The 24,816-nt window shown below is 42.5% G+C and overlaps 1 protein-coding gene across 2 annotated transcripts in view; it reads right to left on the bottom strand.

Annotated features, from left to right (window-relative positions):
- Nucleotides 1–24,816, bottom strand: part of MYO3A (myosin IIIA) — a 229,809-nt gene that overhangs the window by 137,206 nt on the left and 67,787 nt on the right. The window contains exons 7-10 of one of the 2 annotated variants that reach the window (XM_017347628.3): nt 16,978–17,054; nt 8,229–8,374; nt 3,934–3,999; nt 2,184–2,339 (exon numbers count right to left, since the gene is read on the bottom strand). In XM_017347628.3, the coding sequence (XP_017203117.3) occupies nt 2,184–2,339; nt 3,934–3,999; nt 8,229–8,374; nt 16,978–17,054 (445 nt within the window). Of the gene's footprint in view, nt 1–2,183; nt 2,345–3,933; nt 4,000–8,228; nt 8,375–16,977; nt 17,055–24,816 lie in introns of those variants that run through there. The other variant, XM_070056118.1, reaches the window with a different exon arrangement.

Below are 24,816 nucleotides of genomic sequence, written 5' to 3' on the forward strand. Positions count from 1 at the left end.
TTTTATTTGCTGTTCTGGATGGTAAAGATAACATCCCTTTGGGCAGGAGTTTACTCTAGCAGTTAAGACGCTGGTGTTCCACATTAGAGTACCTGAGTTCAGCATCCAGCTCCAGCCTCAACTCCAGCTTCCTGCCAACGCAGGAAGAGACGATGACCCAAGTGACTGGGTACCTGCTGACAGAGAGCTGGACTGAGTTCCTGACTCTCTGCTTTAGTATAGCCCAGCTCCAGCCACTGTAGGATTTGGGGGATGAATCAGTAGATGGGAGTGCTCTCTCTCTCTCTCTCTCTGTCTCTCTGTGTCTGTGTGTGTGTATGTATGTGTTCTGTCTCTCCTGATAAACACACACACACACACACACACATATCCAGTGCAAACTTTGGACAAGTTTGATAGCATCTCTTTTAGAAGACTAGTTTCCTAAGCTCAGGGCTCTCCAGCCATGAGGCAAGCCCACTGTGCATACTGCACCCATCTAGGCCACTCCACACTATCTCTAGGTCTTAGGGGCAGCGACAACCAATGTGAACATAGCACTCATGCTGTCAGCTTAGCTGTGAGTAATAAAGTCCTTTGTCCCTGAGCCAGGAGTCTTATGTCTTCTGCAGGTATTCATGAAGCTAGAAGGCCAACCTGTTAACTTCAAGTAGGGCAAAATCTCAGATCCCCTACACAACGTTAACATCTCAGTTTTTGCTTATTTTGCCTGCATGCTTCTTGTCTGTTTCAGGAAGGACAGGGTTATGCTAGAGCATGCAACTGCATTCACTCATATCAACATGCAGATGGGGGTGAGCCTATGACCGCCCCTCACTGTGGGGATGGGGGTGAGCCTATGACCACTCCTCACTATGTTTCCTTCATTTTCTCACACAGAGATCTCATTTTTTCTCATGGAAGGTGTGTAAGTTCTGCTTCTCTAGCAAGGCAGGAAACTCATGTAAGTGTATATGTTATCATAGGTGTCCCAGGATCCTCCACAGTCTTAGGTTAGTCCCTCATGTGCATAAAGCTTGGGCTTTGGGATTAGGGTTTGAGTCCCTGCTAAGTCTTTCAGTACCTGTGCAACCTTGCACAAGTCAGTTAACCTCTGAAATGTCAGTTCTCTGGTGTGAAAATGAGCTGTCAGGAAACATTTTTCTAAGAGTTACTATAAAATCATGTAGAAAAGAAAGTCCATATACAGTGTCCAGTCCTTAATATGCACCAAAAAAAAAAAAGAGACAGAGATTCAATATGTAAATCTACAACAGGAATTCAAATAAGCCCTGTCCTATTCTCTATTCACTTCTCCCAACTCCTAACAGTGATACGTTCTTGATAGGAAGCTAATAGGATTCTTAACAGTGAATTTAAATTACAAAACACTAGTATTTGATTTAACAATACTATCTATATGAATCTATCTTAAGGAAACTATAAAGATTTGTGTACAACTCTGCTCATTACAGTGCTATATGTTAAGCGTAAAAACAATTGGGAACAATCTAAATGTTTAATAATAGAAGATTATTTAAATGCATCATTGACTGGTCAGGCAGGGGAATACCGTGTAGCTATTACCAAATTTGTGGCAGAAGGATAATTACTGACATGGATATTCACTAACCAATGAAAGAAAAAAAAGCTCCAGAACACATATAAATATTATTTTGATTTCTTTCTTAAAATATATATCCAAACCACAAAGATACAAGTTATAGATTAAAATGTTCTATCTGTTAAATTTTGTTTGTGTACTTGTCTTTATCTTCTGAGTTTCCTACAATAAACATATATACTATCAAAATCCAAATTGTAAGTATAAAGAGATTAAAGCTAATTTAAAAACACATTTTAATCAGGGGAAAGACACGTCATACTGCCAAAATCCCAAATCTGACGACTGTAACTTTACAGGCCAGCAAAATATATAAGAAAACACACACCAGTACTCATCGTCTATTGAAGAATAATACTTTCACCGTTCTGATGGAGTTGCTGAAGATACGCTGCCAAGAGTTCTACCAATTTCAGAAAGCCACACGCATGGGACACTCACTCTGCACGCAAGTGTTCCATCACCTCTCACTCACAACCAGGCCACTTCAATGTGTTATTTTCATTTACTTTTTGACTGACACAACGACGGCATTATAAAGCTCTTTAGAGCTTGTGAGGTCAAGATAGTACCTGATTACCTGGCCTTTTCTGTGCCTCCCACACGGTGATGAATGTCAATGAATTCCATGAGCTGGTTTTGTAGCATCACATCTTTGCCTTCGATTTGAGTAATGAATTTATGCTGCAAGAGATCTGACACTGTTGGACGCTTTTCATAGTCTTTAGTCAAGCACCTGCACTGGCAAAAAGGAACACATGATTCTTAAATAAGTTAGAGTTTTCCAACTAGTATTCACCTTCCTGAAACACTAACACGGGAGAGTGACACTCCTCACAAGTGGTCAGCCCAGGCACATCTCAGGATTATTCAGCCACAATCCATGAGGAAGCACCTGCTTGTGGAGGTGCGCACATCTGTGAGGGATGATGCGGCCACAATGCTGACTGCACATCACCTCCCAGTCTCCCGGTGGCTGTTATTAGTGCACGGGGTAATGACATACAGTCTCTACCGTCAGCCGGAAGTCAGCAGGCAGACAAGTGACAAGGAAGTCCTTCCAGCTTCTATGCTTATTTAAAATCATTCAAACTTTCTCTTTCCCTCCATGAATCCTTTCAAAGGCTTCTCAGTCGATCTATTTCTTTCTATCTGAGAAAACTGCTAAGTCATGTGACGAGACCAAATCCTCCGAGGATGTTTAAACTCAAGTCGGGTGTTTTTTGAGGATGGATTAATGCATAATGCACTTCTTTACAGGTTTAACCCAGAAAATATTCACACGAAAGGATAAGGCCAGAGACTGCACCTGAATCAACATCTCAGGAGGAGGATTTGAACAGACTTGAGATTTTTCTCTCTTTTTTTTTTTTTTTAAGATTTATTTATTTGAAAGTCAGAGCGACAGAGACAGAGGGGAAGACAAAGAGGGAGATCTTCCATCCACTGGCGGATGTGGCCACATCTGTTTAGTATATTCAGCATCTTCTACCAAGAGGCTGAGAGAAAAGAGTCTGCGAGAACACAAGGAGGCTTGATGATCTTTCACGCCTACGCTTTCACCTGACAACATCACTAGCACATGCTCTGAGCTGGATTCTATTAAAGAGACAGCTAGCAACATGTCTCAAATCGCGTGGGAGAGTCGCATTTCCTTTGTGGAGTTTGGCAAATTACCTCCTACTGACCCCTCGCTGACTGACCAACCAGGGGTCGGTCATCCATCACTTCATCTATTTAAGGTGAAGGCAGAATAAAAACTGTGAAGAAGGTCTGTAAGACAGATTTCTAGAAACAGCAGATTCCCAGTTGCTATTCAGTCATGTGGAGGAAAGCTCTTGGCCAAATATTCATCCCATTTAAATGTTCATTGAATTTCACAGGCATAGGCATATTACAGATATGATTGTCTGATTCACCAATTGCAATGAAAAGGTTCTCATTGTGATGAGTATTCACAATGCAAAGAATTGGAAAATTAAGCAACCGACCAAACAGATTATGGCTGAGCAAGTGGAGATGGTGATGGGACACTGACAAAAGGCAGGTGGCTGGGGAGCGTGGCTGGGGAGCGTGTCCGGGGGTGACAGGCAAGCATAGAAACAGAGCTATGGGTACGTAAACACACAGGACCCTGACACCATGCTCTGAACAAGGACAAATTCACTGGACATTTGGAAGACCCAATGGATGCTTCTTTCAAAGAATGTAATGAAAACCTCTGGGGTTGCTGAACAGAGAAGAAATGGGAAGGGTCCGAGATGTGCAGTGGCGCTGCTGTAAAAACCATATTTCAAAGTCACAGTGGATGGTTTCTCCACCTTACTCACTTGCTGATAAAGTCATTGAATTCTGCAGACCACAGCTCAGGCTGCCTTAGTTTCGGGGGTGGATTCCTAGGAAAAAGAAGAGCCAAGGTTGGATTGTGTACACTGGGAGACTGAGCTCCAAAAATTTAGGCACTGCTGCAGTTGAAGGTTCTGCCAGTTATAATCAAGAATCAACATCATTTCCCAATTCAAAAATGAGTAATTAGTGATTAATCATTTTTTATAAAAAAAAAAGTGGCAGGTTCTTGTGTCTCTGAAAACACTTCATATATGATCCAATGTTTCCAATAGTTCATTCTTTTTTAAAGATTTATTTATTTGAGAAGGAGAGTTACAGAGAGAGGAAGATATATCTATATATATACATCTATCTATCTATCTATTTACCTATCTGAGAGAGTGTGAGAGCACGCTCTACCATCTACTGGTTCACTCCTCAAATGGCTGCAATGGCTGGAGTTGGGTCAATCCAAAGCCAAGACCTTGGCACTCCATCTAGGTCTTCCATGTGTGTAGCAGGGGCCCAAGTGCTTGGGCCATCTTCTGCTGCTTTCTGGCCACAGGAAGCTAGGTAGAGTAGCTGGAGTTGCAAGCAGTAGCTTAACCTGCTGATCAACAACGCAGGTACCTTCAATGATTCCCCCTCTCCCTCTTAAAGAAGCTTGCTTTTGTTTGCAAGCTCTAAGGGAAGACATCAACACTGAGCAGAATGGAAACAATGAGTACTGGGGAGAACATTTTCCCATAGGAGTCCTGCAGAGAGTGTCTGGGGAATGCTGTGGGTGCCGAGAGGTGATCTGCAAGGACAGCTGTTGAGAGCAGGGAGGAGACGGCTTCAGGGGTTGGGATGCTTTTGTCACTGCACCCATGGCAGGAAGCAAGGGTTATAAAGTGCTACAAAGTATGGAACCAGAACACACAATTTGCTACAAAGCTCTGAATACCACTTAAAAGATTTTGCTATTAATTCGCTTCATTTTAAGCTGAGCAAATCTTTTCCTTTCTGGCACGCTGATGGATGCAAAGGAGCCTCACTTGAAAGGAGGCTGACTCACTCTAATCACGCCGCACTGATCAGCCGTGATGGCGGAATTGGCTGAAGTGCTGCTTCGTGTTCATTCTAACAGCACTTTGCTTTCATTAGCAGGATGGGGATACTTTATCTTCAGTTCTGCACTACGCCTTAAATAGCTTATCATGGAATTAATGTGCAGTCCACTGTCGTTCCCCCTCTTCGTGGAGGAACGACACAGGACCCTGCGCTGTTCTTTTGTCTGCTCGGCCCTTCCCGGGTTTGCTGCTGGTTCTTCCCGGGTTGGCTACCGTCCCTCCACCTCCGTGGAAGGGCGGTTCCCCCTAGCCACTTTCCCCACTTCCGCGGGGGAGCGGCACACCGCCGGCCGGCTCTCTCGGGGGCTGCACAGGTGTTCCTTCAGATAGATGTTCCCCTTAGATGTTCCTGGTGCATGCTGTCTCTCTCCTCCTTTATAGTCCTCTTCCGCCAATCCCAACTCGGCTGCCCACACGCTGAGTACGCTGCTCTCCTCCAATCAGGAGCAGGATCAGCTCCTGGAGGTCATCACTCAAGTTGGCAAGAGGCAGCTGCGTAGAAGCTGTTTTCTCCTCTCCCAGCGCCATATTGTGGGAGAGCAGATGCATAGAATAAGTCTTAATTCCAGTAACTTAGTCTAGTCTGAGTTGCTCCCAGTTGCTCCCCACAGTCCACACAGGCTCGTGACGCAGAGGTGCAGCTCCTCCAGTGCCCTGCGTCATGTTGAAGCTCGCCCACAACTCCAAGGACTATCTGAAGACCGCTGAGTTGCACATTGAAAGAAGCAATGCTTTTCTCCAACAGCCTTATTTCTTGGCCTCCTGAAAATTTCCTTTTGTGAGATTTATTGGCTTACTTTGATTACAACAATGAAGTTTGATGATTTCAGAATGGTTATAACTGGGAGCTTTTCAGATTTCCTTCTTCTGTATATTCGTACAGTTAGTATCCTCAGTGTTCCATTGTGGAGACATACTGGTACAGAAATTTAAAAAATGGGGCTGGCATTGTGGCATAGTGGGTTAAGCTGCTGCCTTTGGCCTGCGATGCTGGCATCTCATATGAGTGCCTGTTGGAGTCCTGGCTACACCACTTCCGATCCAGCTCCCTGCTAATGCACCTGGGAAAGCAGTGAAGGATAGCCCAAGTGCTCGGGCCTGTAACCCATATGGGAGAGGAGTTCTAGGCTCCTGGCTTCAACATGGCCTAGTCCTGACTATTGTGGCCATTTGGGGACTGAACTAGCAGATGGAAGATTGATCTCTCTCTCTCTCTCTCTCACTCTCACTCTCACTCTCACTCTCACTCTGGCTCTGGCTCTCTGTCTTTCTATAACTCTTTCAAATAAATAAATCTATTTTTTTTGAAAAAAGAAATCATAAGAAGTAACCACATGATACAGTTTCATAACGACCTTGCCCATTGCACGTTACCCAGGGGTGATGTCCTGATGGAGTCGTCCTTCCTGTATGTGCTGTCATCACCAAAAACAATAATCCCAGAGTCAGTATAGTGGTCTGAACCCCAATTAACATGGCTCAGAAAGCACAGTGCTTCATCATACGTACTGAATGACAATAGTCGTTAGGGAAAACAGATTTATTTTTCCTGTTTCATCACGTTATTTTTTAAAGATTTATTTATTTGAAAAGCAGAGAGATGGAGATGGGGGAAGAGAGGGAGGCAGAGAGAGAGAGGTGGGGGGGTATCTTCCATCCTGTGGTTCACCCCCCAAATGGCTGCAACAGCCAGGGCTGGGCCAGGCTGAAGCAAGGAACTCAGAGCTGGTCTCGTGCATAGATGACAGAGGCCAAGGAACCGGGTCTTCATCTGCTGCCTTCCCAGATGCATTTGCAGGAAGCTGGGTTGGAAGTGGAGCAGCTGGGACTCAAACCAGCACTCCAACACAAGAGGCCAGTGTACAGGTGGTGGCATACACTGTGCCCCAGTGCCAGTCTTATGCTTTCCTTAAATTTAATGAAGTATCTTGAACTTGGCAGAGCAAGGGTTTTCCTTTCTTTTCAGTAACCTTGTCCCCCCACTTACCACATAGGTAGAATATTTTACAAATAGTATGAGTGGACATAACATTGAAATTGTTATGTAATGGATGACATATATCTAAGGTATAATCTGGAACACACACATCAGATAGGAAACCCAAAGTTAAATTAACAACAAATTCCAGTGCTTTGTTCTTATAGTAATTTAATTACATGGAAATATTCCCAATGAATCTATGTGGAAATGAATATAACAAACTGGCATTATTTCTCTAGAACTAGAACACTCCCTGTCAGAGCTTTATATATCTGCTTCTGAGTTTCATAGGAGTCAGGGCCACAACATTTGTGTGAAGGAGAGTGTGGTGACAAACTGGACCATCTGATCATCTACCCTGGCACCACGCCCTGGGTCCCTTTCATCCCAGCTCAAGCGTGTGCTATCAGTTAGAATTCAGATACCAGACAGAACCCTGAAGCAGGTCTTATTTTCAAAGGAAAATAACACACCTGTGATAAAGATAGGTAATCTGTTCAGAATATTAGTTTTCTCAAATACCTAGGAACTATCCACAAATACAAAACAGTGTTTAATAGGATAAGCAGAGGAAAACATGTTGGTGCACACAACGAAAAGTCTACACAGAGAGTGAAGTTTGTCACAGCTCCAAAGAGGGTTTTCTTCTAAGTGTATTATTTTAATTTATCCAAAAAACTCCTATGTGAGTATTAGAATCATTACTATTTTACTGATATATTTTATCTATAATTTTATTTTAATATTTCTTATATAATTATATGAATATTATATACATTATATAAATACAATTATTATAATATTTCTTACTTATGTTTATGAACATAGAGAAGTCTTAGCAAGTAGTAAAAAAACCCAAAAAACAAAAACCCTACTAAATTAGTAGGCAAAGTGAATCAAGTCACTGGTGTTGACTATGCACCAGGGTGTTTTTCTCAATCACTGGCAAGTAGATAAGGAATGAGAAAAACTGTTATATTCTGAGGTCAAATCCTAGTCAAGACAGGAAGACATACTCATAATCAAGCCAGAGTTCTTTAACTTAGGGAAATGCTACTACTCAATAAATACAGGGTCTCAGAAGAAGCAGAATAAAATTCCGTGGCATGCAACTGCTGGAATGAATGTGAATATTTTCATGGTGGGCATGTTGACCACTCTGTGACTGAGGAAGAGAATCAGGCAGAACCGTGAGTGGTCTGACCTTGGGATTTTGAAGAGCGCTCTCATGGGATGCAGGTCGGCTAGTGGAGGATCCCCATCACCCAGCTCAATGGCAGTGATACCCAGGGACCACGTGTCACATCGAGCATCGTAAGTGGTGTCCAGTTGCTGTTCACACGCAATCACCTATGGGAAACAATGAGATGGTGGCTTAAGCAAGTAGTGCATGATAAGAGGAAAGCTTACGGTTTAAGCCAATGAAGTTTGACAGTTACAAGTCAAAATGAATGTACCAGGAGAATAAGAAATCAATATTAGCAGTATTTTTATTCTGAGAGCAGAGATTACCTTAGCAGGTTTCCAAGGATACGGGAAAGTATAAGAAGATCATGGAAAGGAATAATTTTGAAACTCCAAAACGAAAAGAGGAAAGAAACAATGATCCAAATAGAAAGAGATGAGTCAAATAAATGCACAACTAATCAATGTGTCAGTCACCTTTCAATGAGGGAATGGAGTCACCTGGGCAAAGACAAAGAATAAATCTTTAGGGAATTAAAAGTAAAGGAAGTAGGGCAGAGCAGTTAAGTTGTTGGAGATGGCCTGCATCCCATCCTGGAGTGACCGAGTTTGAATCCCTGCTCTACTCCTCATTCCGACTTCCCATTAACGTGCACCCTGGGAGGTGGCAGATGAAGGCTCAGGTACTTGGGTCCCTGTTCTCCACATGGAGACCCACATCAAGTTCTCAACTCCTAACTGTGGCCTGGCCCAGTCCTGGCTGTTGCAGGCAGTCAGAGAACAAATCAGTAGATGGAGGGAAGATCTCTCTCTCTCCTATTTAAAAAAAAAACTAAAGGAAAATAAACTGAGGGTAGTCAGCCAGGTTAGATGGTCTTGGTCGTCGCTGACAGCCAGAAGACAGGAATATCTAAGTGAGGAATGTGACAAGTTTGGAGGAATACAAAAAGGTTCACGTCATTCATAAAAGAAAAGCAAACTGAACAAAAACAAACCTTCATGATTTATCAATCGTTTTGTTGGGATGGCATTAAATTGTAAAACTGCAACCAGGTTTAAAAACATGTCACATTCCACGGTTTGATTATGGTGTAGCTTCCAACTCCAGCAGGTGTTTAGCCCCAAGTCATTAAGTTCATGATACTGGGAGGGAGGAAACTTGACCCCATCATGGTGTCTGGGAGGTGGGACAAGTGGGGGACATTAGGTCATGGTGGGCTGTGCTTTCAGGAAGTAGTTCCCTCTCTCTCTCTCTCTCTCTCTCTCTTTTTAAGATTTATTTTATTTATTTGAAAGAATTGCAGAGAGAAGTCTTCCATCCGCTGGTTCACTCCCCAGGAGCTGAGCCTATCTGAAGCCAGGAGCCAGGAGCTTCTTCCAGGTCTCCCACGTGGGTGCAGGGGTCCAAGCACTTGGGCCATCTTCCACTGCTTTCCCAGGCCACAGCAGAGAGCTGGATCGGAAAAGAAGCATCCGGGACTAGAACTGGCGCCTGTAGTTCTCATGGAAAGGTTGGTTATAAAAGCTGAGTCCACTCAGCCTCTCTGCTTCCTGGCTTACCATGTGATCCCCCCTCAGCATGTGAGCAGCCATCTTCCACCCTCATCAGATGCCAGACAAATAGGGCTGCCTAATCTTGGACTTGGAACCTCCAAAACTGTGAGCCGGAAGAAGTTACTTCCTTCAGAAATAACTTCAAAGTTGACAAATATGTCACTAATCAAAGGGTGAGATTGAGAGATAAGAAAAAAGGAGAAATTGTTTTTAAGATATTGTAAGTATCATATAGGAAAAATTTTATATTAATTACTTTGCTTTTTAAGAATAAATGTGTAAATACAAATACAGATGGATTGTGATTGTGAAAATTCAGGATCACAAGAATAAAACTGAACTTTGTTTTAAAAACTAATTTTTTGCATTTAAGAACTTTTATATTTTGTGAATGCCAACTCATAATAAAAATAAAAATGATTTTTGGATGATGACATGTTAAGTTGGCCTAAGGGCTTGGGCCATCTTCTGCTACTTTCCCAGGCCATAGCAGAGAGCTGGATGGGGAGTGGAACAGCCGGTTCTCGAACCAGTGCCCATATGGGATGCTGGCGGTTCAGGCCAGGGTGTTAACCTGCTGCACCACAGCGCCAGACCCTGAAATTAAATCTTTATTTATAGTTAATTCTAAGAGCAATGGCAGGAAACAGTTTAAATATAAACATATCAGTGAGATTAAAAAACATTAAAAGAAAGCAATAGTAACACAACACGTATAAAATGGTTATGCTAAAGAGGAAGAAGCCAGAGAACTAAAGGCAAACGCTGCTGGTAACATTCTGGTTCTGGTTGCCTGGTTCACAGGCAATAAAGAAGGCCAGAGCAGGGCTGGTGCTGTGGTGTGGTTGGTTAACGCCCTGGCCTGAAGCACTGGCATCCCATATGGGTGACAGTTAGTGACCCAGCTACTCCACTTCCGATCCAGCTCTCTGCTATATCCGGGGAGAGCAGTGGAAGATGGCCCAAGTCCTTGGGCCTCTGCACCCTCATGGGAGACCTGGAAGAAGCTCCTGGCTCCTGGCTTAGGATCGGCACATTTCTGGCCGTTGTGGTCAATTGGGGAGTGAGCCAGCGGATGGAAGACCTCTCTCTTTCTCTCTCTGCCTCTCCTCTGTGTAACTCTGACTTTCAAATAAATAAATAAATCTTAAAAAAAAAAGGCCAGGAATCAATGAGTTTCTCAGCATTTGAAGACCAATAACAGAATAAATTATACTATAAAAATTTAGTGGGAAAACTGCTGAAAAGCACTCAGCCTGGTAGTTAGGATGCTAGGGATCTGACGAGTCCCACTTCAGAGGGTTTTAGCTCCAGCTCCTAACTCCAGCTTTCTGCCAATGCAGACCCTGGGAGGTAGTGGCACTTGGGTGTCTACCACCCAGGTGGAAAACCTGGATTGACTTTCAGTCTTCCAGCTTCAACTCAGCCCACTCCCAGCTGCTGTGGGTACTTGGGGAATGAATCAGCAGATGGGAGCACTCTCTATTTGTTCCTCTCTCTCCATCTCTGTACCTCTCAATAAAAATGAAAAGGTAAAAAAATGTTTATTTGGGGGCAAGGAGTTTTGAAATAAATTCCTAATTTTTCATAAAACATATTTTCCATGAACTTTCTTAATGATTTGAATATCCCCTGTTGATATGATTTCAAAATTTTTGCACTAAAATAAACTTAACTTAAAATTCCATTTTCCATCAGTTTTTAGAAGTACCCTTGTATATATGCGCATATAGAGATGAATGATGACAGAAGAAGGGAGGGAGAATGGGAGAAGGGAGGGAGGGAGAAAAGGAAGAGGGAGGGAGGGAGGGGGAGAGAGAGAGAGAAAGAAGAGAAAGAGGGAGAACATAATTTCCAGCTCAGAGTCAGGATGATGAGGACATCATCTTATGCAGGGTTTCTCAGCCTTTCCAAGGGTTCTTTTTTATTTTTATTTTTATTTTTTTATTTTTATTTATTTATTTTTGACAGGCAGAGCGGACAGTGTGAGAGAGAGAGAAAGGTCTTCCTTTGCCGTTGGTTCACCCTCCAATGGCCGCTGCAGCTGGCGCACTGTGGCCAGTGCACCGCACTGATCCAATGGCAGGAGCCAGGTGCTTCTCCTGTTCTCCCATGGGGTGCAGGGCCCAAGGACCTGGGCCATCCTCCACTGCACTGCCGGGCCACAGCAGAGAGCTGGCCTGGAAGAGGGGCAACCGGGACAGAATCCGGTGCCCCGACTGGGACTAGAACCCAGGTTGCCGGCACCACAGGTGGAGGATTAGCCTGTTGAGCCGTGGCACCAGCCTCCAAGGGTTCTTAATACCACGTGACAGTGAACTGCTGCAACCAGAAAGCACAGCCTGAAGAACCAAGACAAGTACGGGAGTGCCAGGTTTTACATTAAAAACTCAAGTAACTGTCCAACATGGAAACCACTCGAGTGCCTACTGACTGATGAAGGGGCAAACATGATGTGGCCTGTATTTATAATAGAATATTATTCGTCCTTAAGAAGGAGGACTGATAAACACTACAACACGATGAATGTTGAAAATATTACATTAGGTGAAAGAAGCGACATATACAGCTATACATTGTAAGACTATATGAATGTCGCCGGCGCTGCAGCTCACTAGGCTAATCCTCTGCCTTGTGGCGCCGGCACACCGGGTTCTAGTCCCGGTTGGGGTGCTGGATTCTGTCCCGGTTGCCCCTCTTCCAGGCCAGGTCTCTGCTGTGGCTCGGGAGTGGAGGATGGCCCAAGTCCTTGGGCCCTGTACCCCATGGGAGACCAGGAAAAGCACCTGCCTCTGCCATCGGATCAGCGCGGTGCGCCAGCCATTGGAGGTTGACCCAACGGCAAAGGAAGACCTTTCTCTCTGTCTCTCTCTCTGTCCACTCTGCCTGTCAAAAAAAAAAAAAAAAAAAAAAAAAAGGAAAAAAAATACTATATGAATGTCCATAGAGACAGGAACCAGATCAATTGTTGCCTGGGGTAGGGGAGTTCCCAGATGGGAAGTGATAGTCAGGAGTACTGTGGTTCTTTTAAGTGGAACAAAAGCTAAGTATAGCTTGTGGTGATGGCTGCACAGCCCTCTGAACAGACACAAAAAACCCGAATACTGGCACTAACCCCTTAAATGAGTGAATTGCATGTCGTGTGAACTACCTCCCCATAAGGACACTAAAAATTTTTAAATCCATTTAGAAGAATTTTCCAGCCTATTGTACATCTTTATCTGCCTGAGCATAATACTAATGTGTTTTGCTCCACCAACGTTTTTTCCAGTAAAATTGCTATTTCAGGATAATGCATTATTTTATAGCTTCCCATTTGTGGTCCAGAAACATCTCCCCATAGGCTTAGTGAATTTATGTTCCAGTTCACCTGGAGCATTCTTGATTTATGTTTGCTGTCCTAGAGTCATTATAAACACTGTCCGCTTTCAGGCGTCCTGATTTCGGAATACATGATTTCCCATGTCCCCTTCATCTTGGCACACATGTACTCCAGTGTGGGAAGGATGGCTTTACATAACAGGAAAACACCACCTGTGATGCAGAATCCAACATTTTTTTAAAGATTTATTTTATTTGAAAATTACAGAGTTACAGAGAGAGGTAGAGACAGAGAGAGAGAGAGGTCTTCCATCTGCTGGCTCACTCCCCCAGATGGACACAATGGCCAGAGCTGCACCGATCCAAAGCCAGGAGCCAGGAGCTTCCTCCAGGTCTCCCACATGGGTGCAGGGGCCCAAGGACTTGGGCTTTCCTCCACTGCTATCCCAGGCCATAGCAGAGAGCTGGATCAGAAGGGGAGCAGCCGGGACTAGAAACGGCACCCATAGTGGATGCCAGTGCTTCAGGCCAGGGCTTTAACCCGCTGCACCACCGCACCGCCCCAGTAGAATCTAACTTAAAAATGCCAAATCAAGGGGCTGGCGATGTGGTGCAGTGGGTTAACACCCTGGCCTGAAGCACTGGCATCCCATATGGGCATTGATTCGAGACCCAGCTGCTCCACTTCCAGTCCCGCTCTCCGCTATGGCCTGGGAAAGCAATGGAGGATGGTCCAATTGCTTGGGCCCCTGCACCAGTATGGGAGACCTGGAGGAACCTCCTGGCAACTGGCTTCAGATCAGCACAGCTCCAGATGTTGCGGCCATCTGGGGAATGAACCATCGGATGGAAGACCTCTCTCTTCTGCCTCTCCCCTCTCTCTGTATAACTCTGACTTTCAAGTAAATACATAAATCTTTAAAAAAATGCCAAATCAAGAACTTCACTTTTTAATTGATAACATAATTTAATTGATAAATGATAGCAAGCTTACCTATGAAACTGTAAGAATATTGAAATGCTCCTTTATCAGTAGGGTGACTATATTTGTATTTGTTTAGCTTATTGCTCTCCGATTCTCTGAAATTTATAACTCTCTGTCATTTATAACACAGAGGTGGTAGAAATGGGGTATCTTGATTAACCAGAAAGCCAATTAGACAAAATATGTTCTTCAAGATTACAAGTTATTTATTGTAGAGAGATGACTATAATTTGTAGGCAAACATTTTGAACAAATGTTTCCAAGCCAGCTTGAAAAAAATGTAACAGAATCTTTCTTGTTTTCTATAATATCAATTGGTGCACTAAGCCCATTTGTGAGAAAAATGACTGTTTAGTAATTAATATTAAGGAAGATTTTTACTGAGTGATAAAGATATAATAAAGGCTTCACTACCATAAATTAACATAGCAAAACATAAAGCTAGAGGATTATTTATATAATTATATCACTTATTAGTATATTAGTTGACATATGCAGACAAAATGCAATGTTTGATATAGTAATCTCCTATTTTAATAAATTTGTATGTTTTAAAATCACTAGAAGTGTATCCACAAACTCTAGAAATTCTCATTTGAGATTCTCTTATTTGATTTTGTTTTTGTTATAAGTCTACATTTTATATTTTTAAAAAGATTTATCTATGTATGTATGTTTAAATAGGAAAGACACATTGGGGGCTAGTGCTGTGGCATAGTAGGTAAAGCCACTGCCTGCAGTGCCGGCATCCCATATGGGTGCTGGTTTGAATTCCGGCTGTTCCACTTCCAATCCAGCTCTCTGCTATGGCCTGGGAAAGAAGTAAAAGATGTCCCAAGTCCTTGGGCCCCTGCACCCATGTGGGAGACCCAGAGGAGGTTCCTGGCTCCTGGCTTTGGATCGGCCCAGCTCCAGCCATTGCAGCCAATTGAGGAGTGAACCACCGGATGGAGGACCTCTCTCTCTCTCTCTCTCTCTCTCTGTCTCTCTCTCTCTCTCTGCCTCTCTTTCTCTGTGTAACTCTGACTTTCAAATAAATAAATGAATCTTTAAAAAAAAAATCAAAAAGACACAGTGATTGGGGTAGGGGGGATAGAAAGAGAATCTTCCATTTCTGGTTCACTTCCTAAATGGCCACATGGCTGGGCCGCTGGGGCTGGGCCAGGTCAAAGTCAGGAGTCCAAAGTTACATCTGTGTGTCAGGGATTCAAGCACTGGGACGTCTTTTGCTGCTTTCCCAGGCACATTTCAGGGAGCTGGACTGGAAGCAGAGCAGTGGGGACTGGAACCGGTGCTCTGATATGGGGTGTCAGCGTTGCAGATGGCAGTTTAGCTCATGATGCCATAATGCTGGTCCCATTTCTTATTTTTATTATAATATGCACTCCTTTTAAAAAAGTTTTTTAATCCATTGTAAGTTTCATAAAATATCCTCACTCTGTATTTTATATTGTTTACATTTTTCAACTTTTTGCAAGTAATAATTAAATTAGCATTCAAACAGAAACAGAATACCATGATTTAATCCTCCAACAAATTTAATTATAAGATTTTGCAATATTAATATGGTATCTGAGTCACTTTTCCTCTCGTCACTCCCTAGAAAATAGTAGATAAATAGCAGAGCTTTTCTCAATGGGTATAGATAGCATTTTCAAAAATAAGTACTCTTTATTGATAAATGTAATTTAAAGGACTGAGCATTAATAGCGACTGTGGGGAGATGTGACCCTTAAAAAATTTTCCCTCCAGTATTGTGACAGTTTATTTACAACTTCCCAAAGTTAACAGAGAAAAGAATACACTAACGCTCAGCACAGTCCCCAGGTCCAGTGACTCAATACAGGTACTCCTGGAATAGCTCCTGGGCCTGGGCCTGATCTAATAATATAGGCTAGGGGCTTTCATCATATTTCTGTGATAATTTGATCATCCAATGTCAATTCACTGCTATGGACAGACACTAAACAACCAAAAGTAGACTTGTGAAAAACAACAGCTCTAGGTAGCTTCTCTTTACCACATGTGATTCACTCATTCATTCAACTTTTCATTGATTCAAATATTCATCCTCAGCCCGTTTAGTGTGTATCTTACCCTAACCATGCCTCTCTCACACATGTAAAAATCTCACATTAAAATTGCACATCTTGGGGCTGGCATTGTGGTATAGTGGGTAAAGCCACCACCAGCAACGCCAGCATCCCCAAAAGGTTCTGGTTCATGTACCAGCTGCTCCACTTCCAATCCAGCTCCCTGCTCATCACCTGGAAAAAGTAGCAGAAGATGGCCCAAGTGTTTGGACCCCGGCCACTTACATGGGAGACCAAATGAAACTCCTGGCTCCTGCCTTTGGTCTGGCTAAGTTTTGGCTCTTGTGGCCATTTGTCTGTCTCTGTCTCTCCCTCTCTCTCTCTGTAACTCTGCCTTTTAAATAAAAAAAAAAAAAAAAAAAAAACAAATCCTGGGGCTGGCACGGTGGCGCACTAGGCTAATCCTCCGCCTGCAGCACCGGCATCCCATATGGGTGCCGCGTTCTAGTCCCGGTTGCTCTTCTTCCAGTCCAGCTCTCTGCTGTGGCCCGGGAAGGCAGTGGAGGATGACCCAGGTGCTTGGGCCCTGCACCCCATGGGAGACCAGGAGAAGCACCTGGCTCCTGGCTTCAGATCGGCATAGCTCTGGCCGTAGTGGCCATTTGCGGGGTGAACCAATGGAAGGAAGACCTTTCTCTCGGTCTCTCTCTCACTTTCTGTAACTCTACCTGTCAAATAAAAAAAATCTTTTTAAAAAATTATACAACTGGCAGTTTCTTGTGGTACATTCCAAAACACTTATGGAGAGAGCATCCACATGAAAAAGAAAGACAGAATCAAATATTACGTCTGTCTTTGTGAAAACATTATCTGACCTCAGGGGCCATCCAAAACGGTGTTCCCACAGATGTGTTCCGACGGTGCCGGGTGCTGGTGAGTTGTGCGGACACACCTGGAAGAGAGACGTGAGACTTACCTCTTGCATTAATTATGCACATAAAGAGACACCAGTTGCTATACATTTTCTTAAAAATGAGTACAATAATTCCACTCCCCCTAAGCTGCCCATGCACTTGACCTTCACCCAGAAGGGTCCTAGATCAGGATTTCTGCATAGCCAAGCCCAGAACTGCCCTTCTAATTCCTACTTCTCACAGCCAAATCCCACTTAGATCTAAACCCCGTTCCCCCACGCTGACTTTTCATCTACTTGTATCATAACAATCTCTTCTCCCTTTGGCGGTCCACAGTTTACACCATTTTCTTCACTGTGTTTCGGCATGTCATTATTTGACTCCTGTGCTTCCTCCCCTCCCTCTTCCTCCTCTTGCCTGCGAACAAATTCCAGTGAATTTAAGAAAGGTTTATACGGTATTAGACGTGTAGTACCTAATTGTGAGTATGCATAAACTGTCTTCCATCTATCAACTAAGGACAAATCACACCTGATCTGATCACAAGCTTCCAATAAACTACATCTATTTAAGCTCACGTCAGAACCGAATCAGTTCTGTCCTCTAGAGAGAGTATAATCCTGAAGGGTTAGGATGCAGCGCTATAGTCAAATATTTCCATCGTGTTATTCCATCAATACGGTCAGGGACTTCGGAGTCAGGTCTCTCATCTTGAGAGATCTTCATGCAGAGGGCCTGGTTACCTCTGAACACATAGTGCCCTTGACCTTTGACCCTTGACCTCTCTGGATTTGATAGGCTAGACCCAAATCATGAGCTCTCACTCCGTGACTTCCCTGCTCTGAAAAGGCCCTCTTGCAGGGCTGGCAATGTGGCCTAGCCAGTAAAGCTGCCGGCTGTGACACCAGCATCCCACACGGGCACCAGTGCATGTCCCACCTGCTCTGCTTCTGACCCAACACCCCCCTTCACACCCCTTGTCGAAGAGCGCCAGGGTAATGGATTACAGCATCCGTGGAATCTCATGTACCATTTAGCATCTAGTGGCACCTTAGAGAAAGATTATACACAGTTCCTGTGGGGGCAACTGGATGGTAAACAGACAGCCTCAGCCCAGAATGCGAAGAAAGAAAAATAAAAAGATTGAAATAAGTGAAGATGCATCTAGGTAGAGTAAGAAATCGAGTCTTAGATGATTAACATCCAGCTATGACAGTGACAGAGAACAAACAGCATTTATCCACTTTCCTGTTTTCTCAGTGCCTCTACAATGCCTATTAAGCCTCAAGGTAATTTTATGAACACAACCAAACAGCTTCATGACTTTAAGAGCTTCAGAGGCAACTTTATGGTCATAATGTCCAATTTGTCCAGGTTCAGGTTAGTAAACTTAAGTGGGAGAGAAAAATCACCCTGCTGCAGCCAAATGACATTTTGATATTAGGATAAATTCTCACATGAGAAGTAGCTAAGAAGATAGGAAAATGCATATTCTGGTTTTAAATGATTGACATCAACTATTTTAAAAGGCAATAGGGGCTGGCACCACGTCTCAGTAGGCTAATCCTCCGCCTTGCGGCGCCGGCACACCGGGTTCTAGTCCCGGTCGGGGCGCCGGATTCTGTCCCGGTTGCCCCTCTTCCAGGCCAGCTCTCTGCTGTGGCCAGGGAGTGCAGTGGAGGATGGCCCAAGTGCTTGGGCCCTGCACCCCATGGGAGACCAGGAGAAGTACCTGGCTCCTGCCATCGGATCAGCGTGGTGCGCCGGCTGCAGCGCGCCGGCCACGGCGGCCACTGGAGGGTGAACCAACGGCAAAGGAAGACCTTTCTCTCTGTCTCTCTCTCTCTCACTGTCCACTCTGCCTGTCAAAAAAAAAAAAAAAAAAAAAAAGGCAATAGGGATCCAAAGTATGAATTGGGGAGTGAAGATTAGGGCAATGACTTGTCCCAGAGAGTAACTGGTGGGATAAGTCACCCTGGCACAGAGACATCATCATCTCCAGAGAGAAGATGCTGAAGAGTGGAAAATCTCTGGGATGTAGACAGGAACAGGAGGCCAGAGGGGAAGAGGCAGGGGAGGCTGAATGAAGACCAGCGATGGCACTGATCCATCCCAAGTCACAGCCGCAGCAACAGCATAGGAACTTGTGTGAATGACTCCTGGTATTTTGCCTTGCTAGGGAAATTTCAGGCTATTTTAGGCCCTTCCAGCGAGGTTTCTTGGACTGCCCAGTGGACCCTGCTCTCTATGCCGTAAGTTCTGTTTCCAGGGAGAGAAATGTGCATGCTTTCTACTTGCACTCAGACATCATGCATGATCATAGGAAGACGGGAGAAACACAAAATGTGCAGTTCCTGAGGCAACTTCCGGGTACTCAACTTGCTACAACCATATAACAAAACCTTTGACACATCAGTGGAGCAGAGGGAGAAGTATGGGATTGTTGTTAAAAACAAAATACTGAAGGAGTGAGAATTGAAGTTGTAAAAATAAATAATTTTGGTAACATAAAGCAGACATAAAGTGCATTTACATCATCTACTGTTGTCGTTTTGTTGATGAGGGTTAAGATAGCATGAGGGTTGAAATGAACCAGCAGGCGGGCTAACAGTGGTCCCTGATATTGGCCAAATATTCTTGTAGATGACTCTGTGGAGCTGTTTTTTCAATTATACTAACATTTACCTCTGTGAGTTGTGAGTAGAGTAGATGACCTTCAATAATGTCAGAGGGTCATATCCAATCAGTTGGAGGCTTTCTTAGAACAAAGATGGCTCTTCCTTCCCTAGCAGGAAGGAAGTCTGCCACGGACCCTCCATGCTTACACGGAAACTCTTCCTTGCTGTCCAGGCAGAAGATTTTGGAATCACCAAGCCACAGTTCTTTAAAATAAATACTCCCCTACACTCATACACATCCTGTTGGTTTTGTTTTTCTGGAAAATCCTACACAAAATTTTTGCATGGTTTTGTATAATAAGAACTCTTAGGATGATTACTTCAAAACTATAATGAACTAGACTGCTTACGACCTGATCAGACACATCTGACATAATTATTTAATTAGCACTACAGCTACAGCAACTACTAGAGGTTTAAAGGGCTGGAATTACTTTGTTTCTTTTCTCCTCCCCCAATCCCACTTACCTGCATTATTGTCTTTTACACTGGGGAATCAATGTCTACAGTATTTAAAAGCAACCACATATTTAAGAGAATTTAGAAAGTCACTGTACACCATACACACTGAGGGAAAGGTGCAGGCTCAAAAGAGGCCAGCATTGTGGCACAGCAGGTAAAGCCACTGCCCACGACGCTGGCGTCCCTTATGGGTGCTGCTTGCGTCCTGGCTGCTCCACTTCCAATCCCCCTCTCTGTTAATGGCCTGGGAAAAGCAGCAGAAGATGGCCCAAGTGCTTGGGTCCCTGCCACCCGCAAGGGAGACCTAGATGGAGCTCCTGTCTCTTAGCTTCAGCCTGGCCCAGTCCTGTCCGTTGTGGCCATCTGGGAGCGTGAACCAGCAGATAGAAGATGTCTGTCTGTCTGTCTGTCTCTCTTCCTGCCTCCCTCCCTTCTTCCTTCCCTCTCTCCTTCCTTCCCTCCCTCCCTCTTTCTGTAATTCTGACTTTCAAATGAATAAATAAATAATAATAAATAAATACAATTTTTAATGAGGCCTAAGTAGATCTTAAATTTACACTTCAACAAAAACATCAGTTTCCACAACGATATTTTAGATTCAAATGTTCAGTTTTCAACAACAAATCACAAAACATACAAAGAAACAGGAACATTGGATAGACAGCTCAAAGGAGAAAAATAAACTAACAGAAATCATGCCTGAGAAAGACCAGAGAATGGACTTGCTAGACAAAGAAAGAACTGGAGGACGATATGGAAACGGTTAGGGAATGAAGTATGAACAAAATAGAAACATGAATATAAAGACAGAAAACCTAAAAAGAAACCAAAAAGTAGATTTTGGAGGTGAAAAATACAATAACTGAAATGAAAAAAAAAACATTAGAGGGATTGAAAAACAGAGTTAGGCAGACAGAAGAAAAAAATCAGCAAATTATAAGACAGCACAATTGAAATGATCAAGATATTACAATTGAAATTATCAACTGAAAATCTGTAGTACAGAAAGAAAAAAAAGACTGAAGGAAAATCAACAGAGCCTAATGGATCTATGAGACACTATCAAGCACACAGACACAGCATTGGGGAGTCCCAGAAGAAGAGAAAAAGAGGGCAGAGAGATTATTCAAAAAAATAATGGTTAAAGAGTCCCAAATCTGAGGAAAGACAGGAATATGAACACCCAAGAAGCATAATGAACTCTGAGTAAGATGAAACTCAAAGATACACAACACCAAGACACACAGTAATCAAACTACCCCAGAGTGAAATTTGAAAGCAGCAACATAGAGGTGACACACACAAAGGATTCTCAATATTATCAGCAGATTTCCCATCAGAAACTTGGGAAGCCAGATGGCAGTGGGCTGATGTATTCAAAGTGCGGAAAGAAAAAAAGCGGTCAAACACCTATAGCCAGTAAAAGGGTCCTTCCACAGTGAGGGAGATACTAAGACATTCCAGGTCAATAAAAGCTGGTGGAGTTTACCACCTCTGGAGCTGGCCTGCAAGAAATGATAAAAGGAGTCCTGTAGGTTGAAATTAAAGGACCTGGAAGCTGCATGAAGACATAAAAATCTCATGAAAGGTAAATATACAGACAATTGTATAAGCTAGTATTATTTTAACTATGGCTTTAACTCCATTTTTGTTACCTATGCAATTTAAGAGATGATACACATTTAAACGTTTACTACCTGAAAAAACTAGCATTATTTCAATTTGGTTTGGAATATCACATTTTATTTCCTACATAATTTAGGATATTAATACATAAAATGAGTTTATGGTTTTAGATATACATTATGTAAAATGTAATTTTGTAACATCAATAACTGAAAGGGCATAGATACAGGGCTGTTTGGAGCAGTTTTTGTACATAACTGAAGTTAAGCTGTTCTAAATTAAAATCATAGTGTTACGACTTCAGTCTATTAGATATACTCTCCATTGTAACCATAAAGAAAATAGCTATAGAATGTATGTAAATGGAAATGAGAAGGGAGCTAAGGTTTTACTTCAAAAAGAATCAACCAAACACAAAAGACAATAATGTAAGAAATGAGGGGAAAAGCTATAAGGTTTATAGAAAACAAATATCCAAATGTCACAAGTAAGTCTTCCTTATTAATAATAACTTTAAATGTAAATAAAAAAAAAAAGGTTGGCAGCACGCATGTATAAAACACTCAATCCAACCATATGCTACGATCTACAAGATGCTCACTTTAGATTTAGGACACAAACAAGGGAAATGCAATGAAAAGAGAGCAGAGGTATCTAAACTAATATCAGGTAAATCAGGTGTCGTTTTTAATTTAATTTTTTCTTTATTTATTTGATAGAGTTAGAGAGAGAAAAAGACAGAGAGAGGTCTTCCTTCCATTGGTTCACCCCCCAGATGGCTGTCATGGCCAGCGCTGCGCCGATCTGAAGCCAGGAGCCAGGTGCCCCCTCCTGGTCTCCCAAGCGGGTGCAGGGACCCAAGCACTTGGGCCATCCACCACTGCCCTCCCGGGCCACAGCAGAGAGCTGGACTGGAAGAGGAGCAACAGGGAACAGGTGTCATTTTTAAAAAATTATAAAAAAAAAAAAAACAAAGAAAGACATTATATATTAATGAAGGGTTCAGTACAGCCAGAAGATCTAATATTTATAAATAATTATATATATATAATAACAACAGACCAACAAAACATATTAAGAAAAGACAGAAAAGAAGGAAAAACAGACAATTATTCTGCAGTAATTGGTGGAGAATTTAATAACTCCACTCCCAATCACAAATAAAACAATCAGATAGACGATAAGTAAGGAAACAGAAGTCCTGAGAAACATAATAAACCAAGCAGATCTAACAGACACACTCAGCACACCAACGGTAACAGAACACAAAATCTAACAAAGTACACTCCACTCATCGGTAACAGAACATACCATCTTCTCCAATGCTCATGAAACATTTTTCCAGAAAAGGCCATATGTTAGACCACAAATTAGTCTCAATCGATTTAAGAGATAGATATTATGCAAATTATCTTCTCTGACCACAGATGAAGTTAAAAATCAATTTAAAAGAAGGGAAGTTGGCAAATTCACAAATCTGTGGAGCTTAAAAAACACATTCTTAAATAACCAGTGGATCAAGAAGAAATCACAAGAGGAATTATAAAATATCTTGAGACAAACAAAAACAACAACAACATACCAACTCATAGTACATCCATGAAATGATGCTAAGGGGTAAATTTATATTTACAAATGCTTACAGTAAAAAAGATAAAAAAAACTCTCAGGTCAACAATCTAACTTCACAACTTAAGGAACTAGTAAAAGAACAACTAAGCCCAAAATTAGTAGAAGAAAGGAAACAATAAAAATTAAAGAAGATATGGCTGAAATAGAGATTAGGAAAAAACAATAGAGAAAATCAATGAAACTAAAATTAGTTCTCTGGGGCTGGCACTGTGGCGCAGTAAGTTAATCTTCTGCCTGTTGACACCGGCATCCCATATGAGCGCCGGTTCAAGTCTCGGCTGCCCTCTTTCAATCCAGCTCTCTGCTATGGCCTGGGAAAACAGTAGAAGACGGCGCAAGTGCTTGGGCCCCTGCACTCACATGGGAGACCAGGAAGAAGCACCTGACTCCTGGCTTCGGATCAGTGCAGCTCCAGCTGTTGTGGAGTGAACCAACGGAAGGAAGACCTTTCTCTCTGTCTCTCCCTCTTACTGTCTGTAACTCTCTCTCTCTCTCTCAAATAAATAAATAAAACCTTTAAAAAATAAAATTAGTTCTCCAAAAAGATAAAAAAAATTAACAAACCTTTCAGTCCACTAAGGAAAAACCAGAAGACTCAGGCTATTAGGAGCAGAAGTGAAAGTGGGGACATTACTACTGAAGTTGTATGAATAAAAAGATGATAAGCCAGTAGTAGGAACAGCTCTTGAGAACACATCAGATAATGCGGATGAAATGAAGACATTTCTAGAAATATGCAACCTACCAAGACTGAATCATAATGAAATACTAGTCATACATAAACCTATAACTAGTAAGGAGACAGATTCAGTAACCAAAGATCTCCACAAAAAGACAAGTCTTTGGCCAGTGACTATTTGAATAATAACTAAAACAAATCCTTCTCAAACATCCAGAAATAAAAAAGGAGAGAACAAGTGCCAACTTTTGCTATAAGTTCAGCATTGTCTGCATACCAAAGCCACATGAATACACTACAAAAAAAGGATAAGTACAGACCAATATTCCTTACAAACATGGATACAAAAATCTTTGACAAAATATTAGCAAACCAAATTCAACAGCACATGACAGGATTACTTATGACCAGGTGAAATGCAAGGAAGGCCCAATATATATGAAAATCAACAAATGTAACACACCACACCACATTAACAGAATGAAGAGAAACAAGTCATATGATCATTTTAATGGATGTAGAGAAAGGATTTGACAAAATTCAACACCTTCCCATGATAAAAACAATACACTCAACAAACTAAGAATAAAAGAAAACTACTGCAGTACAATAAAAATCACATAGGAATAGCCACAGTGAGCATACCACTCAGTGGTGAAAGTTTCAAATGTTTCCTCTCAGATCAGTAATGCAAGGATCTCCCTCCTCCACTGCCACACCTGT

This window comes from Oryctolagus cuniculus, chromosome 13, assembly GCF_964237555.1.
Source record: "Oryctolagus cuniculus chromosome 13, mOryCun1.1, whole genome shotgun sequence".
NCBI classification, from domain to species: domain Eukaryota; kingdom Metazoa; phylum Chordata; class Mammalia; order Lagomorpha; family Leporidae; genus Oryctolagus; species Oryctolagus cuniculus.